At 39.7% G+C, this 22,494-nt stretch overlaps 1 protein-coding gene across 1 annotated transcript in view; it reads right to left on the reverse strand.

Moving 5' to 3' along the window:
* Positions 1 to 385: 385 nt before the first annotated feature.
* Positions 386 to 22,494, reverse strand: part of SEMA3E (semaphorin 3E) — a 170,502-nt gene continuing 148,393 nt past the window's right edge. Inside the window, exons 7-17 of the mRNA XM_066592012.1 lie at positions 21,660 to 21,799; positions 21,054 to 21,168; positions 16,227 to 16,296; positions 15,723 to 15,867; positions 12,674 to 12,896; positions 10,267 to 10,358; positions 7,756 to 7,797; positions 7,240 to 7,406; positions 5,986 to 6,053; positions 4,855 to 4,994; positions 386 to 2,172 (exon numbers count right to left, since the gene is read on the reverse strand). Coding sequence (XP_066448109.1) covers positions 1,717 to 2,172; positions 4,855 to 4,994; positions 5,986 to 6,053; positions 7,240 to 7,406; positions 7,756 to 7,797; positions 10,267 to 10,358; positions 12,674 to 12,896; positions 15,723 to 15,867; positions 16,227 to 16,296; positions 21,054 to 21,168; positions 21,660 to 21,799 — 1,658 coding nt within the window. The 3' untranslated portion in view covers positions 386 to 1,716. The remainder of the gene's footprint in view (positions 2,173 to 4,854; positions 4,995 to 5,985; positions 6,054 to 7,239; positions 7,407 to 7,755; positions 7,798 to 10,266; positions 10,359 to 12,673; positions 12,897 to 15,722; positions 15,868 to 16,226; positions 16,297 to 21,053; positions 21,169 to 21,659; positions 21,800 to 22,494) is intronic.

A 22,494-nucleotide genomic window follows, 5' to 3' on the forward strand; every position in this document is an offset into this window, starting at 1 on the left:
CCGTGGCGGCTTTGAAGCGGCCTGGCCACTCGCTCTTCCACTGCGGCCGTCGCTCCCATAGAAGAGAGCGCGGCCGCAGCGAAAAAAAAAAAAAAAGGACATGCTGCGGTCGGCAAATCCGCGCCGCAGCAGCGGTTCCTGCCATCTTAGCCGCAGTGGATTTGCCGTCCCGTGTGGACAAGATTTCTTAGAAATCTTGTCCACATGGCTGGCTAATCCCGGGATTAGCGGCCGCATGTGGATTTGCCGCGTCAAAATTCCGCACGGAATTTCCGCAGCAAATCCGCCCTGCGTGAACCCAGCCTGAGTGTAGCAGGAGCCGCTACACTGGAAGTAGGTGTCATAGCATCATTGTCCCTCAACCACCACCCCCTGGCTGGTGAATGCAGACCATAGTGTCCTCTACAGTATAGACAATTAGGTGTCAAGTTCCCCTCTATTGGCCCACATATATAAATGCCTTACTGTATCATTTGTGTGTCTAACACTCCCCAATAAAATGGAATCTATCAAGCTATGTTTCCGAATTAAAGGAATTTTTACTGGACTGCATTAGAAACTTATCAAGTGGTACATATGAAATTAATTTAATTGTTTAAAATGCAAGTTAATGCACCAAATATTCACGGTACATAGCATGTTTACTGAATAACACCCGATTGGACACTATATCTCTGAAACGAAAAACGGTTTTGGGTAAGCTAAGAAACAGCAAATTTAAAGGTAAAACAAGCAGCCAGCAAAATAACAAATAATAGCATGCAAAAATAATTATGGTACAATTTAGAACATTGAAAAAATCACAGCTAAAAATCTGGCAAATGTTTAGGTGACACAAAGAATGTACATTAAGGTCAATATTGATCTTCCAAAGCTCCATAAGCAGATGACATTTTACAAATAGTAGTGCAAGTTATACATGTTTGGGTAAGAAGAGCAGAGAAACTTGACTCAAGACTTATAGACAAACTAACACATGATTCTGAATAAATTCTATCCTCATTTCTTAAAAACTTATTTAAAACTACAAAGGTTTAAATACTCACATAGCCCATTGTTAGTCTTCATAAAAGCCATGTTCACTTCACAGTCAAAAAGGGAAGATACTCTTCACTATCAAGGCTATAATGTGATAGAGTCACTTGTATAAATAGTTGTCAGCTGTATAAAAAGTCATATTCAGGTTGCCATGTATACAGTTGAAGGAGACTTTTGGCTCTCCCTCAAAGACCAAAAGGGTCAATGGCACTTAGGTATTGTTTTGCCTTTCTACACATTTTAACTACATAATGATTGTATAACATGTTAAACCTAATGACCTTCTGTCCTTTTGCAACCCTTTTTATTTAATAATAAGCATATATAGTTACATTTTATACAATTTGCAAACTGTCCATATTTGCTGATTTCTTAAAAAGTAGCCTTTCATACATTTTGTAAACAATTTAAGAAAACGATATTTGGTTATAATATACAAAACAAACAAAACAGAAGTAAATCCAGTAAATCCATATTAAATTATGGATGTAACCACATTTAAAAACAACATTTTTAATAAAATATATGAAATATTTACATAATGCCAAAACAGTCAATATGTTGTTGATGCTTCATAAGGTATGCTTGACTTAAAATGGTGATTGAATAGATTTAGTTTTGTTCATCATTCATGTAAATCATTTCTGAAAGAGTCTTAAACAGTCACAATTAGAAAACCTATGGTTGTGGTATGTGTCTTGGCATACGGTGATGGTCTGGTTTCCCACGTGACTTACGCTCTTGTGGGTTTATATGCTTCCATTTATTTGGAGACATTTTCAGTTTTCTTTTCCTTTTATCTGTGCACCATACCTTTTCACAATATTCCTCAACTTTTTGAAAATTACTGTATCCAATTAACTGCAAGAATTCTTTATACCATTGTTTGGATGACTGGGGGAGGCTTGGCTGTCCAGGACATGGCATTTTGTGGAGTATAACTTCTTCCTCTTCTTCTTTGTGAAATATGTCATCAACACGATCTTCTTCAACAATTTCCAGAGTCATCTTTCTAATTGTATGGACATACGAATTCTCTACAGTTTGGCAATAATATATCCCAGCATCTGATTTATGCAGTTTTAAAAACAGAAGTCCAAAGTCTGTGAATGTAACTCTTTCACTTGTTTTCACCTAAAGGAAAAATATAAACTTTATGTTACTGTAATAATCTTCTCTTCCAAAATACTTGAAAGCAGAATTTATACTTAAAAGTCAATGAATGTGTCTGAACTGCAATGCCAAACACAACCCTGGGACAATAGTGGTGCTTTTTCTAGAAAAAAAAAGCAGATCTTTTTTTCTAATCTCATAAAACTGCATTATATAATTATTCCTAACTTTTCAGCTGAATGTTAATAATTTCACAGTTGCCAAAATAAATTAAAGGAGATGTCTCGAGGAAGCAGTTAAATTTTTTTTTTGCCCAGTCCCCCCCATTAAACATACATTACTAATTACCCCTGTAAATGACATTTCTAGCTGGTTCGTACTTACCGTTCCAGCGTTTCAGCAACTTATAAAAGTTTCCTCAAGATGGCCGCCGGCTCTTTCCCCGTCGCTCGCTGCAGCCCGACGTGCGCGCTCCCGAGACGCCGCCAGCTGTGTCTCCATGGCAACCGGACGCATCGCAGCCGCCGACCAGACGCCCCGCAGCCGCCGACCAGACGCCCCGCAGCCGCCGACCAGACAGCAGGTAACCGGCGCTAGCCCCCGGCTCCCCAGCGCTAGACCCTCAGCCCAGGTGAAGGCCCCGGAGCCCAGCGCTAGGTTCCGGAGCCCAGCGCTAGTTCCCCCGGCCTAGCGGCAGCCCCCCCCGGTGCAGCGACAGCCCCCCCGGCCTAGCGACAGCCCCCCCATCGCAGCGACAGCCCCCCCGGCCTAGCGACAGCCCCCCCATCGCAGCGGCAGCCCCCCCCGGCCTAGCGACAGCCCCCCCATCACAGCGGCAGCCCCCCCCCCCGGCGCAGCGACAGCCCCCCCGGCGCAGCGACAGCCCCCCCGGAGCAGCGCGGCGCAGCGGCAGCCCTTCCCCGGCGCAGCGACAGCCCCCCCGGCGCAGCCCGGCGCAGCGGCAGCCCCCCCGACAAATCACTTAACTGGGAGGCTTCTCGGGGCTGCTGGGCTGGGCTGGGCTTCTCCGCTGGGCAGCTCCAGTTTCTGCACCTTCCTCTAACAGAGGATGGTGCAGAATGGCCGCTGCAGCGCGCTCCCGAGCAGTGACAGCTCGTCTGCGCATGCGCAGACGAGCTGTAGCGGGGAGCACACTGAAGCGGCTCGTGCTGAATGGAGAAGACCGGACTGCGCAAGCGCGTCTAAAAAAGCAAGCTGCCAGCGAATTTAGACGGAACCATGGAGACGAGGACGCTAGCAACGGAGCAGGTAAGTGGAATAACTTCTGTATGGCTCATATTTAATGCACAATGTACATTACAAAGTGCATTAATATGGCCAGACAGAAGTGTATAACCCCACTTGGTTTCGCGAGACCACCCCTTTAAGTGTCTATTCTAAAAAAAACATTTATATTAACAGTTACATTTGCCATCTTTTATTGTAAAACCTAAATGTGTTAGTGTTACCATAGATCTTTCTGCAGCTCTCTAGACATTCCTCTATCATTTAGTGTAAATTAAAAATATGAACTTTTGCTTCATGTTATTAACACCTATTACCACTAAATTTGTTCCACCATTGCATCTGGATTTAGATTTTTGTTTGTCTCATATACTGTATATACACATTTTTCTTTCTTAGCTTACTTCTAAATACATTTCCATTCATATTGTGGAAACTTTACTAATATAATAACTAACATTCCATGAAACTAACCTAGTGGCTGTGTAATAAGTAAAACAATCTAACATTAACAACATAAATTACTATTCTTTAATGACTTTTATACTGTTGGTGACTTTGTAGCATGCATGTTATTTACTGTGACTGTTTCCTGATACAATAAATCATATTACTTGGTTTTCTGAATTACATTCCGCTCAGAAAAACATTCACTTCCCCCCTGCTTATTTACTGCATACATCTATGCCATTATTTTATTAAAACAAATAGTTTTATATTAGGATGTAGGGCATTTTCTAAAACTAAGTGGATGCTACTGCTACTGTAGTCACCATAGAACTTCCATTTAGGAAAGTGAGAAAGTGCTATATTTTAATTTGCACACCTTTTTTATCTAATTGCACAAAGTGAAATATGTTGCTTGGTACATAATCCCTTTTTGTCAATATGCAATAACCAGTAGATAGACAGACAGATAGATAGATCCAGAAGTATTTGGATGGTGACACAATTTTCATTATTTAGCCTCCGTACATCATGACAATGGATTTGAAACAAAGCCATCAATATGTGATTGAAGTACAGACTTTCAACTTTAATTTAAGGGCTTTAATAAAAATATTGCATTACCCATTGAGGAATTACAGTTATATATAACCTCCATTTCTTCTAAGCTTAGAAGGAGGTCAGAATTTTAAGAATGTTCATCAAATAATCTGCGGAAGTAAGACCATTATATATAATGCCATCTGTCATTGTGACCTAATTTGTCAGGAATGACTTTGTAAATTAATAGATAGACTGTGGAAATCAAATACGAAGGCCATATAAGAAAGGCCTAATTACTTAATTACAAAAGAAAAAATACACATATAGACTGTCAACTAATGTATTCAATATTTGCTTGCATTAAATATTGAGTATTTTATTATGAAATCCCTCAATGATGTCAGTGGCTACAGGGAACACACAACAGGTAATGCATACAACTTATCCTCTACAGTATTTAAATTGTACCTCATCTTTCTTTGCTTCATGTGCTTTCTGCAAAAACCAGATCACTTTAGATTGTAAAGAACGAGGCATGCATTCCAATAAAGTGCTGTTGTGTTCAACACCGTATACTGTATATTCCTCAGTCTTTCTTAGACCTTCTCCTGGAACATGAAGAAATGCAAGTGAAAGTTGTAATTTATCTGCTGTTGTCACTACTACTAATCATGATAATGATGATTATTACTATTACTGTTTTGCAATTTAAGTACCATATATACCCGTGTATAAACTGACTTTTTCAGTACATTTTTTAATGCCGAAAACCGCCGCTGCTGCGGCTCAGGCGTGTCTAGCTGCTTGAGTCCTGTCACTATAATAAAGTTCTTTCAGCAGGCAGGGATTTAAAATCCACGGCTGCTGAAAGGGCTGCATCTGATTGGCTGAGCGCTCAGCCAATCACAGGCAGCGCTCAACCATTCACAGGCAGTGCTCAACCATTTATTGAATGGCAGCTGAGCGCTGCCTGTGATTAGTCACAGTGCTCAGCCATTCATTGAATTCAATGAATGGCCAAGCACTGCCTGTGATTGGCTGAGCACTGTGATGCAGCATAAACAATAAACGATGAGCTGATCGCTGATCATTCAGTGTAAATAGTTCAGTATTGAACGTCCACTATGTTAAGTCAGTGGAGAGGGGCGGGGAGTGAGAGGAGAGAAATCTCCTCCAGCCTCCCTGCTGAGAGCTAACAATGCTAGCATGTGCGGGATGATTTTTGGGCATCGTTTGCCCAACATTCATCCTATCTTAAAGGGCCTTAAGTCTGGCTTGGATTTATATAACATATTTAAAGTACAAATTTTCAAATATATTGTTAAACAGAAAGAATCAAACGATTACATTCCTTATTAGATGACGATTCATGTGCACAGTCATATTATGATCCTGTGTTGTACAGATATGCTAACTGTATCTTGCATAAAAATGCTCACTGGTAGGCTACACATCTCCTGCATAAACCTTACATTGTTTTCCAACAATGTAAGATTTCAAAATTCTGTCCCAGTATTTATTGATTTAAACTGAATGTATCTGTTTTATTGGGTTTAATATATTTATTTTCTGGCACTAAAATATGCAAATATAACTTACCATTAAAATGTTGTCCTGAACACTGCTGAGCTGCATTGCCATGTCGAACATCCTGTCTTCTGAAACGTCTGTCAAAATTATGTCATTACGTGCTTGCCATTGAAACATATTATAGAAAAGTTTTGTGCTTTATATTAAATATATTTCCATTTTAATTTGCATTTTAAATAATTAAAATATATATTTGTCACCGATCAAATATTACTAAATGTATATTACAGTAACAGTATGTTACATGTCACAGAATGTACATCACTGTAATATTAAATACATTCATGTTTGCTTTTAGAAAATGTGATTACTAGCACAGTCTGAGATGGAAAATTAAATGGTGACTAGAGATGAGCGAACCTACTTGTTTCGAGTAATTACTCGATGGAGTACCGCCATTTTCGAGTACTTCAGTACTCGGGTGAAAAGATTCAAGGGGCGCCGGGGGGCGGGGGGAGGCGTGGCGAAGCGGGGGGTAGCAGCGGGGAACAGGGGGGAGCCCTCTCTTTCTCCCTCTCCCCCCCACTCCCCGCTGCAACCCCCCACTCACCCACGGCGCCCGCCGAATCTTTTCGCCCGAGTACGGAAGTACTCAAAAATCGCGGTACTCGGGCGAAAAAGGGGCGTGGCCGAGTAGGCTCGCTCATCTCTAATGGTGACGGCTTCCAAATTGATTTTTTTGAGCATGACCAGCCTAACAACCTATATATCTGCCAAAAGTAACAACCCTGAGTGCATCCTCTTAGCTAGCTCCACTGTTGATAATAAAGTATATAAACCCCTAATATAATTAGTGGGGCAGGTGGTTTATATGTTAATTTTTTTCTTGCTGCTGTAGCATATCTGTTTTTTTAAATATTTCTTTGAGGTGCAATTTTATATATGACTAATAAAAAATTACTTTTAAGGGGATCCACTCAGGGTTGTTGCTTTTGGCAGATATATTGGTTTTAGTATTAAATACAATGCGACCCTATGGGTTGGACCCCGAGCCTTTTCTTTTTCAAGATCAGCTTAACAAGCTGTCTGAAATTAGCTAGGTCTTTTTTTTACCAAAATGACTCTTTCACTAAGGGAAATAGATGCAAAAGGATGTTCAATAGAACTATCGTCATCTCTTACTACCAGATAACTATATTTTTGTAAAAGTACATTTAAAGTTTATTTGTAAAATTCGAAGTTGAAGCATGAAACTCTACAATAGGTTCTTATAAAAAAATATATATTGTGAAAGCTTTGATCCCAAATCAGTGTTTTACCTACCTCTTAGATTGTGTTCCAATTGGGAGGTACCTGGTACAGGATAAGCCATCCCAAGCACAGTAGGGATCACGTGCAAGGCAACAGTCAGCACATGCAGTACCATACATTTCACACTGATGAAGCTTTACTTGGGCCACACTTGATTTGGATCCAATGTACAGTTGTTGCTGTATAAATTAAAATAAAGACCTTGATTGTAGGGACAGTGAAAATGTGGAATTGTGTATTTCATGAAGTAGTTCAAGCAGAAGCAGCTGATCATTTCATGAGTTTCCATGCTTTCTCATAGCAAAATAACATAGACTTATATTAAATGGACCATGTGTTGGGTTATTCCCCTTCTTCTGGATCACAATTATAGGCTAAGATTGATTTTAGTCTTTCAAATATTTCCCACTTTTATGTATCAAGTTGAAACTCAATCATATCTTCATAAATAGCAAGATTCTTTTTTCCCTTCTAAACAGTTTTTTTTTGTGTTTATCTATATCTTTACTTATATTTTATAATACATACTCTTTTTGCTGAAATTTCCATTGCAACAATAGGCTCCGAAATCTGAGAAGAACAAAACAAGACAATAGGATGATGAAAATGAGACAGTGATTAGCCATAAAACAACATTAGTGCCCTTTCAATTCATACTTTTTTTGTTTCATTGTTGTTTTTATTGAATGAATAATCAATATGCAATTTTAAATGCAGTTGTGATTGAACATTATCAAAGAACCAAAGCTCTGAAAACCTCGTTAATTAGCAATTAAGAGAACAACTAAGGACAGTTCAGCTAGTATTGCATTTATTCTGTAAATTCTGCTTGTCCTGCAAATAAACCTTCATTTCTTAACTTGAATATAAAAAACTTTCTATTTGTCTGGTTGCACCTACCTAGTAAATATTATAGGGGGTTGGGGATGGATTACGAGTTTGAGGGTTGGTACAAGGGATATTGGGGGTGGGGGTAAAGCACATCTCTGATCTCGCCTCTTTTCACAAGCTCCTTTATAAGTCAATGCATATTTTTGAAGAAATTTCTTCATGTGCACAAGCTTTATGGAAGTCTGTCAGCTGGAACACGCTGTCCAAACTGCAGACATTGTGTTATAGCACAGAAGTAGCCAATCAGATTGATATATAGCAAAGATTCAGTATAACTTGTGTTTTATTCATTTAAACTTCAGCTCATTCTGAACATAGTGGTCCCTGGGTGATCTTATCAGTGATTGACAATCACACTGCTCTGCAAAGTTTTTCATTCGAGTTGGTTAGGCTATCTTGGTGGACTAGATAGACTTTTGTGTGCTGATTTCAAATTTATTCTCAGTTTTTCTGTGTGTGATTGTTCTCAGTGAGAGAAACTAAATAATCTTGTAGATATGATACCTTTTACTGTCTAACAAAAATACATGATGAGCTTGCTGTAACATCATGTATTTTTGTTAGCCATTAAAAGGTATCATATCTACAAGATTACGTGTTTTCTCTGATTGAGAACAATCACACTTTGCTCTACTGGCTAACACTGTACCAAACCTTTTTTCCAGTTTTTCTGTAGCATGCATAGTTTTTGTGATGAAATGCATTACCTTGCAATATTTGTGGTAATATGAGTGCTATGTAGAGATGAGCGAGCGTACTCGGAAAAGCACTACTCGCTCGAGTAATTTGCTTTATCCGAGTATCGCTGTGCTCGTCCCTGAAGATTCGGGTGCCGCTGCGGCTGACAGGTGAGTCGCAGCGGGGAGCAGGGGAGAGCGGGCGGGAGAGAGGGAGAGAAAGATCTTACCTCCGTTCCTCCCCGCTCTCCCCTGCAGCTCCCCGCTCCGTGCCGGCACCCGAATCTTCAGACCCGAGCACAGCGATACTCGGATAAAGCAAATTACTCGAGCGAGTAGTGCTTTTCCGAGTACGCTCGCTCATCCCTAGTGCTATGTAATCAATATTTCTCATTTCAGTTTGAAATTCACTTGCCATAAATTTATTTGTTGGCATGCCTAGAAAATGCAAAAATTACCCGGATATGTTTTGCTATGTTTGTGATTTATTTACAGCTTCAGGACAGCGACGTAAAATTACTGCAAATCTTTCAAAATCTAGAAGTTGTATTAATGTTTTGTTTGGTAAAAAATATAAAATGAATAAAAATTGATTGAACTGATGATAAATGTGCATGCTATAGATTACTGAAGTGCACTTTGGAATGATTCCATTCCTGGTATATTCTGAAATATACATAAAATCAGTAAAAAGCATAGGTGGTCATATTTCAAAAACTGAACATGGTGGGAGAAAACTGAATGCATATTTGGAATCAGCAAACAAGGTTTTATATTGTTGACCAGTGTTATCTGTGTATGACTATGCATACCGAAATATCTGTCAATCCCTGATAGAACCGCCACTGGACCACAAAGCCAGAATGAGCTGAAGTTTAAATGAACATAATACAAGTTAAACTGCATTGTTTCCCATAAAACTATATATCAATCTGCTCAGCTCATCCTGCTCTAAAACATCATGCCAGCTGACAGATTGCCTTTAAAGAACAAAAAATACTAAAGGCAACTTAGTTCTAGAGGTAAAAATAGACGAGATTAGGAAGGGCCATTGTTTTCTCATTGATTGCTCATCGTTCAGTGTTAATAGTGGGCGTTCAGTATTGAACGGACTCTATGTTATGTCAATAGAGAGGGGCGGGGGAGTGAGAGAAATCTCTCGCAGCCGCCCGCACCCCTGCTGGCTGCTCTGTGAGCGAGCAAGCACTTCTCGCTCCCGTGCAGAGCAAGGACACACAGGGACAAGTATTTAGAATCATTTGCCCAACATTCATCTCGTGTAAATGGACCCTAACAAAATGTATCATAAATCTGTTTCTATAATTTCCACTGGTCAATAACACCACACAAAAGCCAGAAAACAGCCCTATAATTAACTTATGGAATGTATCTAGTATTAAAATAAAATAAAATGCCAAAATAAAACTACCTGTATATATAGTAGTAGTAGTAGTTATTAAGATGAAGTTACCTTAAACACCCGAAGTTCTTCAAGAATAACTTCCTCCATTGTTTCTGTTTCTTGATTGTATATCGTGATAGTTTTCAGTACAATTCCATTGTCTGTTTCAGTGGAAATTGGAAAAATGAATAGAATTAGTTATTACTGTAGAAGTGAAATAATACTGTTAAATTATTGCATTAAGGAGGCAGTTCACTTCTATTACAATCGGTTAACAAATGTTCGGCAATCCCCTGCTATATCGGTTGGGAAAGTCAGATGCCAGAAGCTAAATATGTTGCACCTGGCATCCCTTCTGGCACTCCATAGGCTCAAATGAGGCCTGGCGCTGGACCTGCCAATTTTCCATATCTAAAATTGCAGTAGTCAATGTCTTTTGATCTGTCACAAGCATACCAGAGGTAAAATATTCCAGATCAATGGACATATGTGAACACACCCTTAGCTAAGGCTTCTAAAATTGGATGTTTTGAAGTGTGAAAAGTTTGACATAGTAAAACTCAAATCAAAACTGGTACATATAGTTGGCTTAAGGCTTTATGGCCACGAGCGTATATCGGCCGGCCGTGAAAACGGCCGGCCGATATACGCTATCATCTGGGGCATAGAAGCTCATCAACAGGCGCACAAATCTAATATTTGTGCACCCGTTCACATGGCATGGGACCCGGCGCACATGCGCCGAGGTCAACATGCCGTCGCCCCTTTCCCCTCTCTCCCTATCTCAGGCTTGCCTCTGCTCTCCTCCCTGCTCATTCTTTGCAATAGGGGGGGGCGGGCAGAGCTAAGAGGCGTCCCATCCCGCCTGATCCTATTGATGGCTATGGACAAGGGGCAGGGAGAGTGTGGGAGCTTAGCTATGCCCACATCCTGCCCTTGTCTGCAGCCAGCAATGGGAGGAGACGGGATTGGCCGCACTTAGCTCCGCCGAGGGAGGGAGTTTAGCAGCGTGGCTAACAACTCCCTCCCACCTCTGGCCGCTGCCATGGGCTCCCACAGGAGCCCATGCAGCGGCTGACGTTTTCCAGCCCAAAAGATAAGGAGGAAAATCTGTGAGAGCGATCAAACATAGTAGCCATTTTGAAACTCTCCATCTTGGATGGAGATAAAGCAGATATTTGAAATGGGAAGTGGTACATGTGACATGTGTATGTGTTAGAGAATTTGATGAGGAATCCAAATCTGTTCTTAAATGTTATTTCCTTTTATTCCTGCCAAAGTTATTCATAAAGGTTTCTCTTGTCCTGTAGCTGCAACTGTCTCCTCCACACAGTGACACAACTGGCTTATGAAAATAGGAGAAGCAGGGCTCTAACAATCCCCACTACTCTCCATGTTATCTGCTGTGCAATGTATTTGCCACACTGGAAACCATCCACTCATATTTTTCAGATGCATTACCAGGGTCTTTTTTGTTGGAGAAACATAAACCTAGTGATGTACAGTAATCAGGGATCCAGCATTAGTGTGGTGGATGGGGGTAAGTGTAACCACTGTTACCCCTATAGCTAAGACTGCTGCTTCTTCAATAGTGTTATACAAAACTTGCTCTTTGGGACAGAGATCATAAGTCTCATTTCACGTATCCAGTCAAATAGGCCTTATTTGTTAAAGGTGTTATCCACATTTGAACTATTGATGGCCTTAGGACAGGTCATCAATAGTTAACCTGTGAGAGTCTGCCGCTCAACTGATCAGCTGTTTACCTAACCACTGTGAATGCTTACTGAGCCAAAAGCAGAATTCAATGTAAATTGTGAGTGCAGTACCAACCCGGGCCACTGCAAAGTGTATGCAGCTGTCTGCTTCCGGCTCCTTACATATTGACAACAGTCTGAAAAACAGCTGATTGGTGGGTGTCCTGAGTGGCATATCTCTGCCAATCAACTATTGATGACCTACCCTGAAGATAGATTATCAATAGTTTAGATGTGGGCAACCCCTTTAAGAGTGAACATACCCTTTTGAATAGTATATTACTATGGCATTTGTTAAAAAAAACACATATTTAGTGGGTTAATTTGCCACATACAATTCAAAATTCAGTCTTTTTCTCCTCATTTGCTCATTAGTAACAGATTACTAACTGATAATTTGTCACTGTTCATAGATATATAAAAAATAAACTAGTCTCCTACTAAGAAGTAAGAGGGGACAACTAAGAAATATTGGAAATAATGTGCCCAGATTTCAGCAGGATGAAACCTATGTTTCAAGCAATGATTGGTCTATATAATAAACTAATATGCGTATACAGTATATAAAAATCTAAGTCATAACTTGAAGCTTCAAGGCCCAAAGCAAGATCTACAACAGGGTCACCCATCAACTATGTGCCATTTTAATTGGGTTGTTCTCATGTAGCAGAGGCTCTTTTAGAGTCTCTTCAGTTACTGGGGCTATATATAAGACTTACCTGTTCCTAGAAATATTACATCATATTGCCCATCCTCTGCTTGTACTCTGTCGACAGCAATTTGCTTTAAGTTGTATTTTCCATCAACCTTTACAAGAATTGGCTTTTTATGTACAGGTTTAATAGGCTCATACATCAGAGGATGACTTCTAGCAAAGCGCAAAACCTCATCTGGATAATCCTTGGTAGTTCCATAGTGACCGCCATTAACCTTGCTTGGACACTAGATTGCAGAAACAAATCAAAGAAAGCTTAATTTTATAAAGTCATATACTATATTTAAAATAAACAACTTAACTGCAGTGTAGAGTAATTCATATATGCATTTGCAGTGGCAGGCTTAAATGGGTTAAAACACTTGCCCAATCCAGTCCAGTAATGTCAGCACTTCCACCTCTAGCCTGGTTTTTGACCTTGACCTACCTAGCACCTGTGAAGTCATAACAGGGGTTGGCTATTTGGCTTATGTCATTAATTAATCCACTCCTTTCTTTAGCTCTGCATTGGTGGTGACATAGAAAGAGGCTGCCTTAGTTAATGTTAAAATTTCATATGACTTGATATTGCTGTCTGTGCATGAAAAAAGAGCAGGCATCTGTTAGGATATATGTGATGAAAGTATATAATCGCAGTGCATATGTGTATAGATGTGAAGTATTCTGATAGCTCTTTGATTGGCCAAGAATGTTTATTGCAAGAAGAAGCTCCTTGGCGGTTGCTATGATTCTTGAAAAGAGTGCCATATTTGTTACCTAAGCTAGATAAACTGGTTTTATTAGGAAGCCAAATGTAAACTACACAAGCTTCAAAGGGGAAAGAAGATGGACATTGCTGGTCCGAATCCAGCATCCTTTACTGCCAGCTGTGGGGAGGAAGTACAGGAAGATGAACTGTTAGATATTCTTTGTATTTCTCCCTTATTACCTCACTGTCCAATCCTAATCCAGAGATTTCCTTAAAAGGGTTGTCCAGTTGTAAATTACTGATCGTCTAATAGTAGGATAGGTCATCAATCGATCAATGAGGGTCTGGCACCAAAGACCCCACTGATCACCTCTTTGTTGGGTCAGTGTGCTAATACAATGATCTGATTTCTGGATAAAGCAGACAACTCCGTTCCTACTGCAGTGGCTAGGTTTGGTATTGCAGGTGGGTTACCGTTTACATCAATGCAAGCTGGGCCTGAAATACCAAGTCTGACCACTGCAGTAAAAATTGAGCTGTCTGCTTCCTGCAGAAATCAGCTCAGTGGACAAGTACAAAGGCTCAGCAAACAGCGGATGTGCAGGGGTCCCTGGCAACGCAACCCTATCAACCTACTACTAATGACCTAGCCTAAGGATTGTCCATCAATACAACTGAACAACCCCTTTAATAAATTAATATGCAGCTCTGCAAACTGAGCTAGAGACTGGTGAATTTAAAAGATGCGTGGGATGATAGAAATATGTTCATATTTGTGAGGACAGCCGAGCTGAAATATGTACCAATCTTCATCCCAGCTTTGATGACACAGAGATGTTAAGAATGTGCTGTAAGTTTAGATTTTTTTTATTTTTCTTCATTTTATTTGCTGTTTTGCTTTTATTGTATGTCATTTTATTTTGTCTTTTTTTGCATTAAAGTCTAAAAACTTGGATAAGGGTGGACCGTTTGACTCTGACTCTAAACCTCCAGTTGAGGGAAAGCATTGTGGGTGTGTGTATGCAGGTCCCTTGGTCTTTACTAGGATTGGTGGTAGTGAGTCTTTTGGGGTGAGTGGACTGTGTTGGGGTGTGATCTATGTTCAATTTGCAATCTGAGAGAAAAGTAATTGCAAGATTGAGTTAGTCAGGTGTTGTAAGAGTGCATACATGACAACATACTTGAGGTATTTACTAACATGCATTAGTTCTGGAGAGCCCTGAAAGCCTTTATTGGGCCTTAGACTGTCCATATCAAACCATCAGACCCTACAACCCTAATTAGGTCAGATAATATCAGACAAGTGCCAAGGCTGATATCAGAAGCAAAAAGATAGGAGGAGGGGAAGGATTAGAATGCTGTGGGAAAACTAAAAGAAGACTGTTATTTAAGTTCTTGTGAAAAGTGGCATGAATAGTTAGTACTTTGCTAGGAACATGCTATTCAGTCTTTTTGAGGTAGTTTTTTGGGGTGAGAGAGATGTATAGTAAATAGAGATAAGCGAGCGTACTCGGTAAGGACAGATACTCGAGCGAGTATCGTCCTTACTGAGTACTTGCCTGCTCGGCCACAAAGATTCGGGTGCCAGCGTGGGTGAGCTCTGTGTTGCGGGAGTGAGCAGGAATGAGGGGGGGGGGGAGAGAGAGAGATCTCCCTCCCGTTCTCCCCACTCTTCCCCGCGGACACCCGAATCTTTGCGGGCGAGCAGGCAGGTACTCGGTAAGGACGATACTCGCTTGAGTATCTGTCCTTACTGAGTATGCTCACTCATCTCTAATAGTAAACTATTCTCAAGGTCCTAGGATATTGTTCAGTTAGTGCATTTATGCCCCCTAGTTCTATGTTATTAAGTCATCATACATCAATCGAGGTAAAGGAGTCTGTCTTGATATTCAGTTTCCTTCAGAATGACTTGTGTGAGTATATTCAGTGCAGATATTCTAAGCACTCACAGAATATGTTGTCCTAATTTGATGTTAACATGAATCCTGTCTATACTTAATTTCCATTTACCCGATTGTGCACTCTTCCTGAGAAGAATCAACTAGTTATATATTTATCCCTCTCTACAAGGACATGAATAATTCCAAGATAAGAACTTCATACAGCCAACACACTGACTGTTCTGTAGTGAGTTTTCATAGCTTATTTAGAAGTCGTAAGCAACTCGATTGCCGCTTGGCATTATATTAGCTTGATGTGTCATACCATTCCACACTGAATAATTTAGCTCAACTGGAGGCAAAGGAATAGCAAAAAATCATTGCAGAAAGCTGGTAGTTATTTTTAGCAAGTTGTATATCTTTTACGAATTTAGTTGAAAATAAGGAAAAAGCTTTAAATACTGCTGAAAAAAACAACTTACTGAGCCTGGTCTTGGGTAAGGAACTCTACCCTCATACATTGTCCAGTGGTATTCTGGTCCTTCTTTGTGGGCATAGGGGCCATTAAATGCTTCACGTATGCTGGCCATTTGATAAATACAAACTGCATACCCTTTAAAAATGTTGCTGGAAAGAAAAAGAGAAAACAAATTAAGTGTTTTTTAACTTTATTAAAGTGGTATTCTCATCTTAGCACATTATGGTTGAGACGATGAACCCACAGTTGGTTTCTTGACCACTTTGCTGGGTGTTACAGAAACAGCCGAGTACAGCAGCCATATGCTGTTTTCATAACTGCCATTGAAGTAAATAGGAGTTACTTTCTGTGCTGTTTGTAGTGATAGCAGATGACCTGTGTGAATGCTGAGCAGCGGACCATCACCAGTCATCTATTGCTAACATGTCCTGAAGACAGGTCATTAATAGAAAAAATCCCCAAATCCCAGGCAACCCCCTTAGTTACTTAATTTTTTTGTAAAGCTTACCTTGTGGTACTGAACAGTGCAAAGATCTCTGGGTTCTTTGAATCTCTAGTATGCATGAAGAATACATCCTCTATATTTAAAAGAAAACAGATTTTAGAATTTTATTGAGCATATGTTACATAAAATGTATTATTGATATGCCTGTAATAATATGCAAAATAATGTTATGTAGAATCAGCTACTTTTGTTGTTTTTTTTTCTGTCATAAAATTAAAGAGGTGATTTCCAAAGTGACTTAAATCCAATAAATGCCATTTTTCCACAAAACTCCATTTTCTGTGGTGTGACTTTGGACACTTTGGAATAAAATGTGATGTTTGCAGTGAATTTGTGTAGGAAATTTGCAGTAATTTTAGCTATAACATATTTTAATGGTACAGTAGGCTTCATAAAATATCTAACCACTCTTGTCTTCATTTCGTGGAAAAATGGATCTGTCATATTGCAAATAACCTCTTCAATTATGTAAACTGTTTCTTCATGTCTTTGACCACCCCACAGACAACCTGGGCATTGTTTCATTTAAACAGATAAACTCTGGGTCACATCTGGTGTTTGCAATATCTTCAAACACAGTGTACAACTTCTGGCAAATATAATTATGGAATCACCATACTGAGATGATGTTTGCCCAGCTCTTTTATTTCATAGCAAATACGCAGGTGTGACACAAACACTTGGACAGATTTACTATCACTGTATAATAGTTCAGGTAAACATAGGTGGATGGTACTAAAACCGCGTTGGATTACCACAGTGACTCATGCTGAATGATAAATCTGGAGTATTTTTAGACACCTTTGTCTAATTTTATACTACTGTTTAGTTGTATTAGTTGTCTTTGGGGACAAAATTTTGATGCAACTTTTGATGCACAGTGTCGCATTGAGGTAATGCTCCCCTTCCAGGAAGCCATGATCTCTTTCCAGATGCACTAGAAAACTTAGCATTTAAAATTGTATATCTAGCCCAAATGACTTTGTGAATCATACCTTAATCAAATTAAAATATTGTACTTAAATGTTATATGTTCTTTCCAGATCAAATAGAGAAACATTATGATAGATTTACTGAGGTTTGTGGAAGAAAAGTATGAAATCCTCAACAAAAAACTCAGCTAGTGCTTTGTCACTTTTTCTTAGCTTTTGCTGTATGATGGCCTGAATTTTTGAGGCATGGACTTCACTAATATAATGATAAAAGATATTTAGCATCAAACTGGCTCTAACTCTCTTGAAGAGCAGCTGTCAGGTCAGCTTTATAGGATGAAGCCTTTTCATGGACCAATTATTTTTCCACCATACACTTCTAGGAGGATTTGCTGGTTATATTATTATGTTGATATGGCTTTCCTAAAGAAAAGCTTTGCCCTGTGGGAAGATATATTATCCTGAAAAATTACTTTGTAATCATCAAACATACTTTCTATGGATGGAATGAGATGTGTCCAAAATTTGTACGTATCTGTGCATTGATTTTAGCAGTAATAATTGCCATTTCTCCTGGTCCTATACTTCAGGGGTCCCCAACTCCAGTCCTCAGGGACCACCAACAGGTCATGTTTTCAGGATATCCTATAGTAAGAACACCTGTGGCAATGTCTGAGGTGCTGACAATAATTACATCACCTGTGCAATACTAAGGAAATCCTGAAAACATGATCTGTTGGTGGTCCCTAAGGACTGGAGTTGGGGAACACTGCTTTACTTGACAGCTCACCTGATATAGTAAATGATTGGGGAAATGTGATTGTTTTCTTCAGGTAGACATCATTATATGTTTAATTTTATCAGACAAAAGTTTCAGCATCATCTTCTTGCCCACTCTAGTTTACTGATTTATCACTGAATATCAGTTTATATCAATCTTTCACAATTCATGATTGCTTTTCTTCAGCCCACTGTAACCTCATCATCTTCTGTTTAGCTGCTAGTGTTCATTCTTGTTTGCCTTTTCTATGTTAAGTCTTATTTCATTCAGGCAATTTCTTATGGTTTTCTCATAGACTTTGCCTCATGTTTCTTCACGTTTGTTTTTCATTTGTTTTGTTTTGCATTTTCTGTATACAAGACATACAGCTGGGAGTTTTCCATCTTAAAGGGGTTGTCCCGCGCCGAAACGTTTTTTTTTTTTTTTTTTCAACCCCCCCCCCCCCGTTCGGCGCGAGACAACCCCGATGCAGGGGTTAAAAAAGAAAACCGGATAGTGCTTACCTGAATCCCCGCGCTCCGGTGACTTCTTACTTACCTGGTGAAGATGGCCGCCGGGATCTTCACCCTCGGTGGACCGCAGGGCTTCTGTGCGGTCCATTGCCGATTCCAGCCTCCTGATTGGCTGGAATCGGCACGTGACGGGGCGGAGCTACACGGAGCTACACGGAGCCCCATTGAGAAAAGAAGAAGACCCGGACTGCGCAAGCGCGGCTAATTTGGCCATTAGACGGCGAAAATTAGTCGGCTCCATGGAAACGAGGACGCTAGCAACGGAGCAGGTAAGTGAAAAACTTCTTATAACTTCTGTATGGCTCATAATTAATGCACAATGTACATTACAAAGTGCATTAATATGGCCATACAGAAGTGTATAGACCCACTTGCTGCCGCGGGACAACCCCTTTAATGCTTTGAAGCCTTCTGTTCTTTCCTTACATGCGTGCCTTGTATAACCTACCTATTTTGTTTATATTTGCACCACATTTTACACACACAGCTGACTTGGAACAATCAACATCTTTTGCTATACTCCATGTTGAGTTTCTGTCGTGAAACTGTTTTATAATCCTTTCCATAATTTTAATTGACAACTCTTATCTAGGGGTCAGGTTCTATGTTTAGTACCCAAGTCCTAAAGCTCATTAAAGGGAACCTGTTAATTCCTTTATGCTTCTCTGATTTTGGCAATATGGTACAATGACAGAAACACTGATTTCAGCAAGCTGTCACTTATACTAATCAATTCAGCAGTTTCGTAAAACTTTTTAAACAGTGCAGCACTGGGCCTGTGATGAGTCTGAGGTGACTCATTCATATTTATATATTCATGCCCCCTATGCCTTCCTCCTGCCTCCTACTACTGGTTGATAGGTCTCTCTGTGTTAAGCCCTATTTACAGGAGATGAACTGTCGGACAAACGAAGCTTGACCTCGCATCCAAGTGAAGCTCGCTCCTGTGCTGTATCGCTGGCATCGCTCAGAGCGCCTCCATTCACTGTAATCAGGCAGTTGTTCAGAACTAAAGGGGTGCTGTTTACAATTAATGGGCTCATTGTTCAGTTTTCTGCATGCATTTACACAGGACGACTATGGTTCAAACTCCCCCATGAAAGCAGGGATTTGAACAACTCTGAATGATAATACTGTGAATAAGGAGGGACCAATTGATCAGTGCATGGAGGTTAGAGGGAGCATGGATATAGGAATATTAATGAGGCACATCAGACTTATCACTGCGTGGCACTGCACTGTTTAAAAAGTAAGTTTGTACAAAGCTGCTGAACTGATCAGTATGAGTGGCTGACCACTATAATCAGTATGCCTGTCTCTATATAGCCTGACGTTAGCTAACAATACAAAAACTTGGCACATTTCGTTTAAGATCTGTAAGCATTGCCACTTAACTAATTTGCATTTGTTGATTTATATTGGAATTTGTTTTAAACATAAAATTCCATACTTTCCCCGAGAATTGTATAAAATCTGTAATCCAGCATTGTTAATTTCTTAACCTAAACAAAATCCAATTTTCTGACATTGATAGTCCAAAAACTCACAACATGGATGATAAGCATTATATAGCCACCTAATCATTATTTTTCTTAATAGTAAACAAAGTAAACCTATTTTATTGTACTACTGCAGAATATGTACATTTGAGGCTTTAAGAAAAGTAGAAAATTTGCTTTAAGTGGTGTAGTTAAAGAGCTGATGCCACTGGCGTAACTATAGGGGATGCAGTTGCACCCGAGCCCAGGAGACTTAGGGGGCCCATAAGGCCTCTCTTCTCCATATAGGGAGCCCAGTACTATGAATAAAGCATTATAGTTGGGGGCTCTCTTACAAGTTTTGCAGTGGGTCCCAGACGCTTCAAGTTAGGCCTCTGCGTTAAGTGGTTAAGAAAAGTTGGGGGGCCCCAAGATAAACTTTTGCATCTGAGCCCATGAGCCTTTAGCTATGCCCTTGGCTGATGTCCATTTTCATTGCGATTTCAATGTGTATAATTATGCAATGCACAGGTGGGCTTAATAGGCTGAACATCCATGGCAGGCTTGGGAGCCTTCACAAGGTCTCGGTCTGCTATTGTAACCCATCAACAACCTGTAGTTGCACCAGGAAGGGGGGCGGGGGGTTAACACCAGAGCCCCCCTCTTAGGCTAGCTGCTTAAAAGCTAAAGTCATCAGCTGAGTCAATAATTGGTCAGAGCTAGCTCCAACTGCTGCTGTTCCTAGTTGGCTGTCAGCTGTCATAAACAGCTGATGGCTGCTGGGTATGAAGTGTGCTTGGCTCCCAAGCATGCTCCATACTTCCCTTACAACCCATGACAGTTATATCCAACATAGGTAGGTAAGGAGTTAAAATTTGTAATAACAAATTTTGCAAAGAAATATACAGAGGATATATGATGTCAGAATATTACTAATGCCCCACTTACATATATAAATATATTTAAAGGCTTTGTCAAGTAATATTTTAGTCATCCTTCTGATTTTTTGTGCAATGTTATATGCTGAATTCTGTTTGGATTTAATGCTTTTTTTTCTCTGCATACAAATAGTGGCAAAAATTATAATATAATTAAAAATGGAATTAAAAAAATAAGAACATGCTTACCAAGTTCATCAAAATGTGTGTCAATCCTATTATGACCAGGCACCGAACAGGTCAGTCTGGCTTTAAGAAAAGTGGTCCACTTATTTACCATCATTCTCTGTCCTCCAATGTCATTCTAAAATAATAAATAGAATTTAAGGTCCATTATTCTTTCTCCTCCCACGGAAATAAACTAATTTAACCTTAACCTTAAAATCCCTTTCCATTCCTAAAATGAAGGTGGAAACTTTTACAGCTGTTCATATGTAAATTCAAGCTACCTTGGATCACAAGTCATTTCTAGAATGGCCTTCAACTGAATAGAATTATGCTTAGAAAGTTATATCAGATTTTAAATAATAGAAGTGTCTGAGCAGTTCCAAAGAGTTTGAGCAATCTATAAAGTCCTTTCATTCTGGAAATCAGTGTTGGTCAGAGATCATAACCTTCACCAATGTGATCCCTTTATATATGTGAATGACACATCAGAAGATCTTTTCCTGGATTTTCCATTTAATAACTATAGTAAAAGCTTCCAAAGGGTTCAATAAAGTATATATTATTATACAGTAAAACAGATATGACTACATTTATAGTTATATATTGTTATATATTGAAGTAACTTACTGCACAGACTCGTCCTACTCGAGAATAAAAAGCTTGGACTCCATCACTTTCTATTGCTTTTTCAGTGTAAAAGAAGTAGATTTTATTGTCATCCTTGTCTTCATTGTCCGGAATCATGTAGGATCCTACAAACTTTGGCTCTGAACAAAAACATGGGTTTTATAGTTTATAGTTCTTTTTAAATTTTTTTATAAGGTTATTTCTAGTAATTCTGCAATACCATAAAGCTATCATAGACATTTATAGTTAATTGAAAACGAATAGCAGAGAAAGAAAAAATAAAATTTACATATCATATGTAGCTATTAGTGATGAGCGAGCATACTCGCTAAGGGCAATTGCTCAATCGAGCATTGCCCTTAGCGAGTACCTGCCCGCTCGGGAGCAAAGATTCAGCTGCCGGTGGCGGGCAGGGAGCTGCGGGGGAGAGCAGGGAGGAACGGAGGGGAGATCTCTCTCTCCCTCTCTCCCCCCCCCCCGCTACCCCCTGCTGACTGCCGCAACTCACCTGTCACCCGTGCCGGCAGCCGAACCTTTTCTCCCGAGCGGGGAGATACTCGCTAAGGACAATGCTCGATCGAGCAATTGTCCTTAGCGAGTATGCTCGCTCATTTCTAGTAGCTACGCATTATGTATAGTATAAGAAAAGAATTTGAACTGCTCTGTGCTTTATCCAATATATTCACTTTATCAGGCACTTTCAAATCAAATGAATCCTTATTGTGTACTTTTTACAATTATCTTGTTAGGTGTAAATTTCTCAGTTTGGATCCATTTTTAACAATAACAAAAGATCTACTAATACAGCATAGAGGGAACAAGAATTAAAGTTTAT

This window comes from Eleutherodactylus coqui, chromosome 2, assembly GCF_035609145.1.
Source record: "Eleutherodactylus coqui strain aEleCoq1 chromosome 2, aEleCoq1.hap1, whole genome shotgun sequence".
Classification (NCBI taxonomy): domain Eukaryota; kingdom Metazoa; phylum Chordata; class Amphibia; order Anura; family Eleutherodactylidae; genus Eleutherodactylus; species Eleutherodactylus coqui.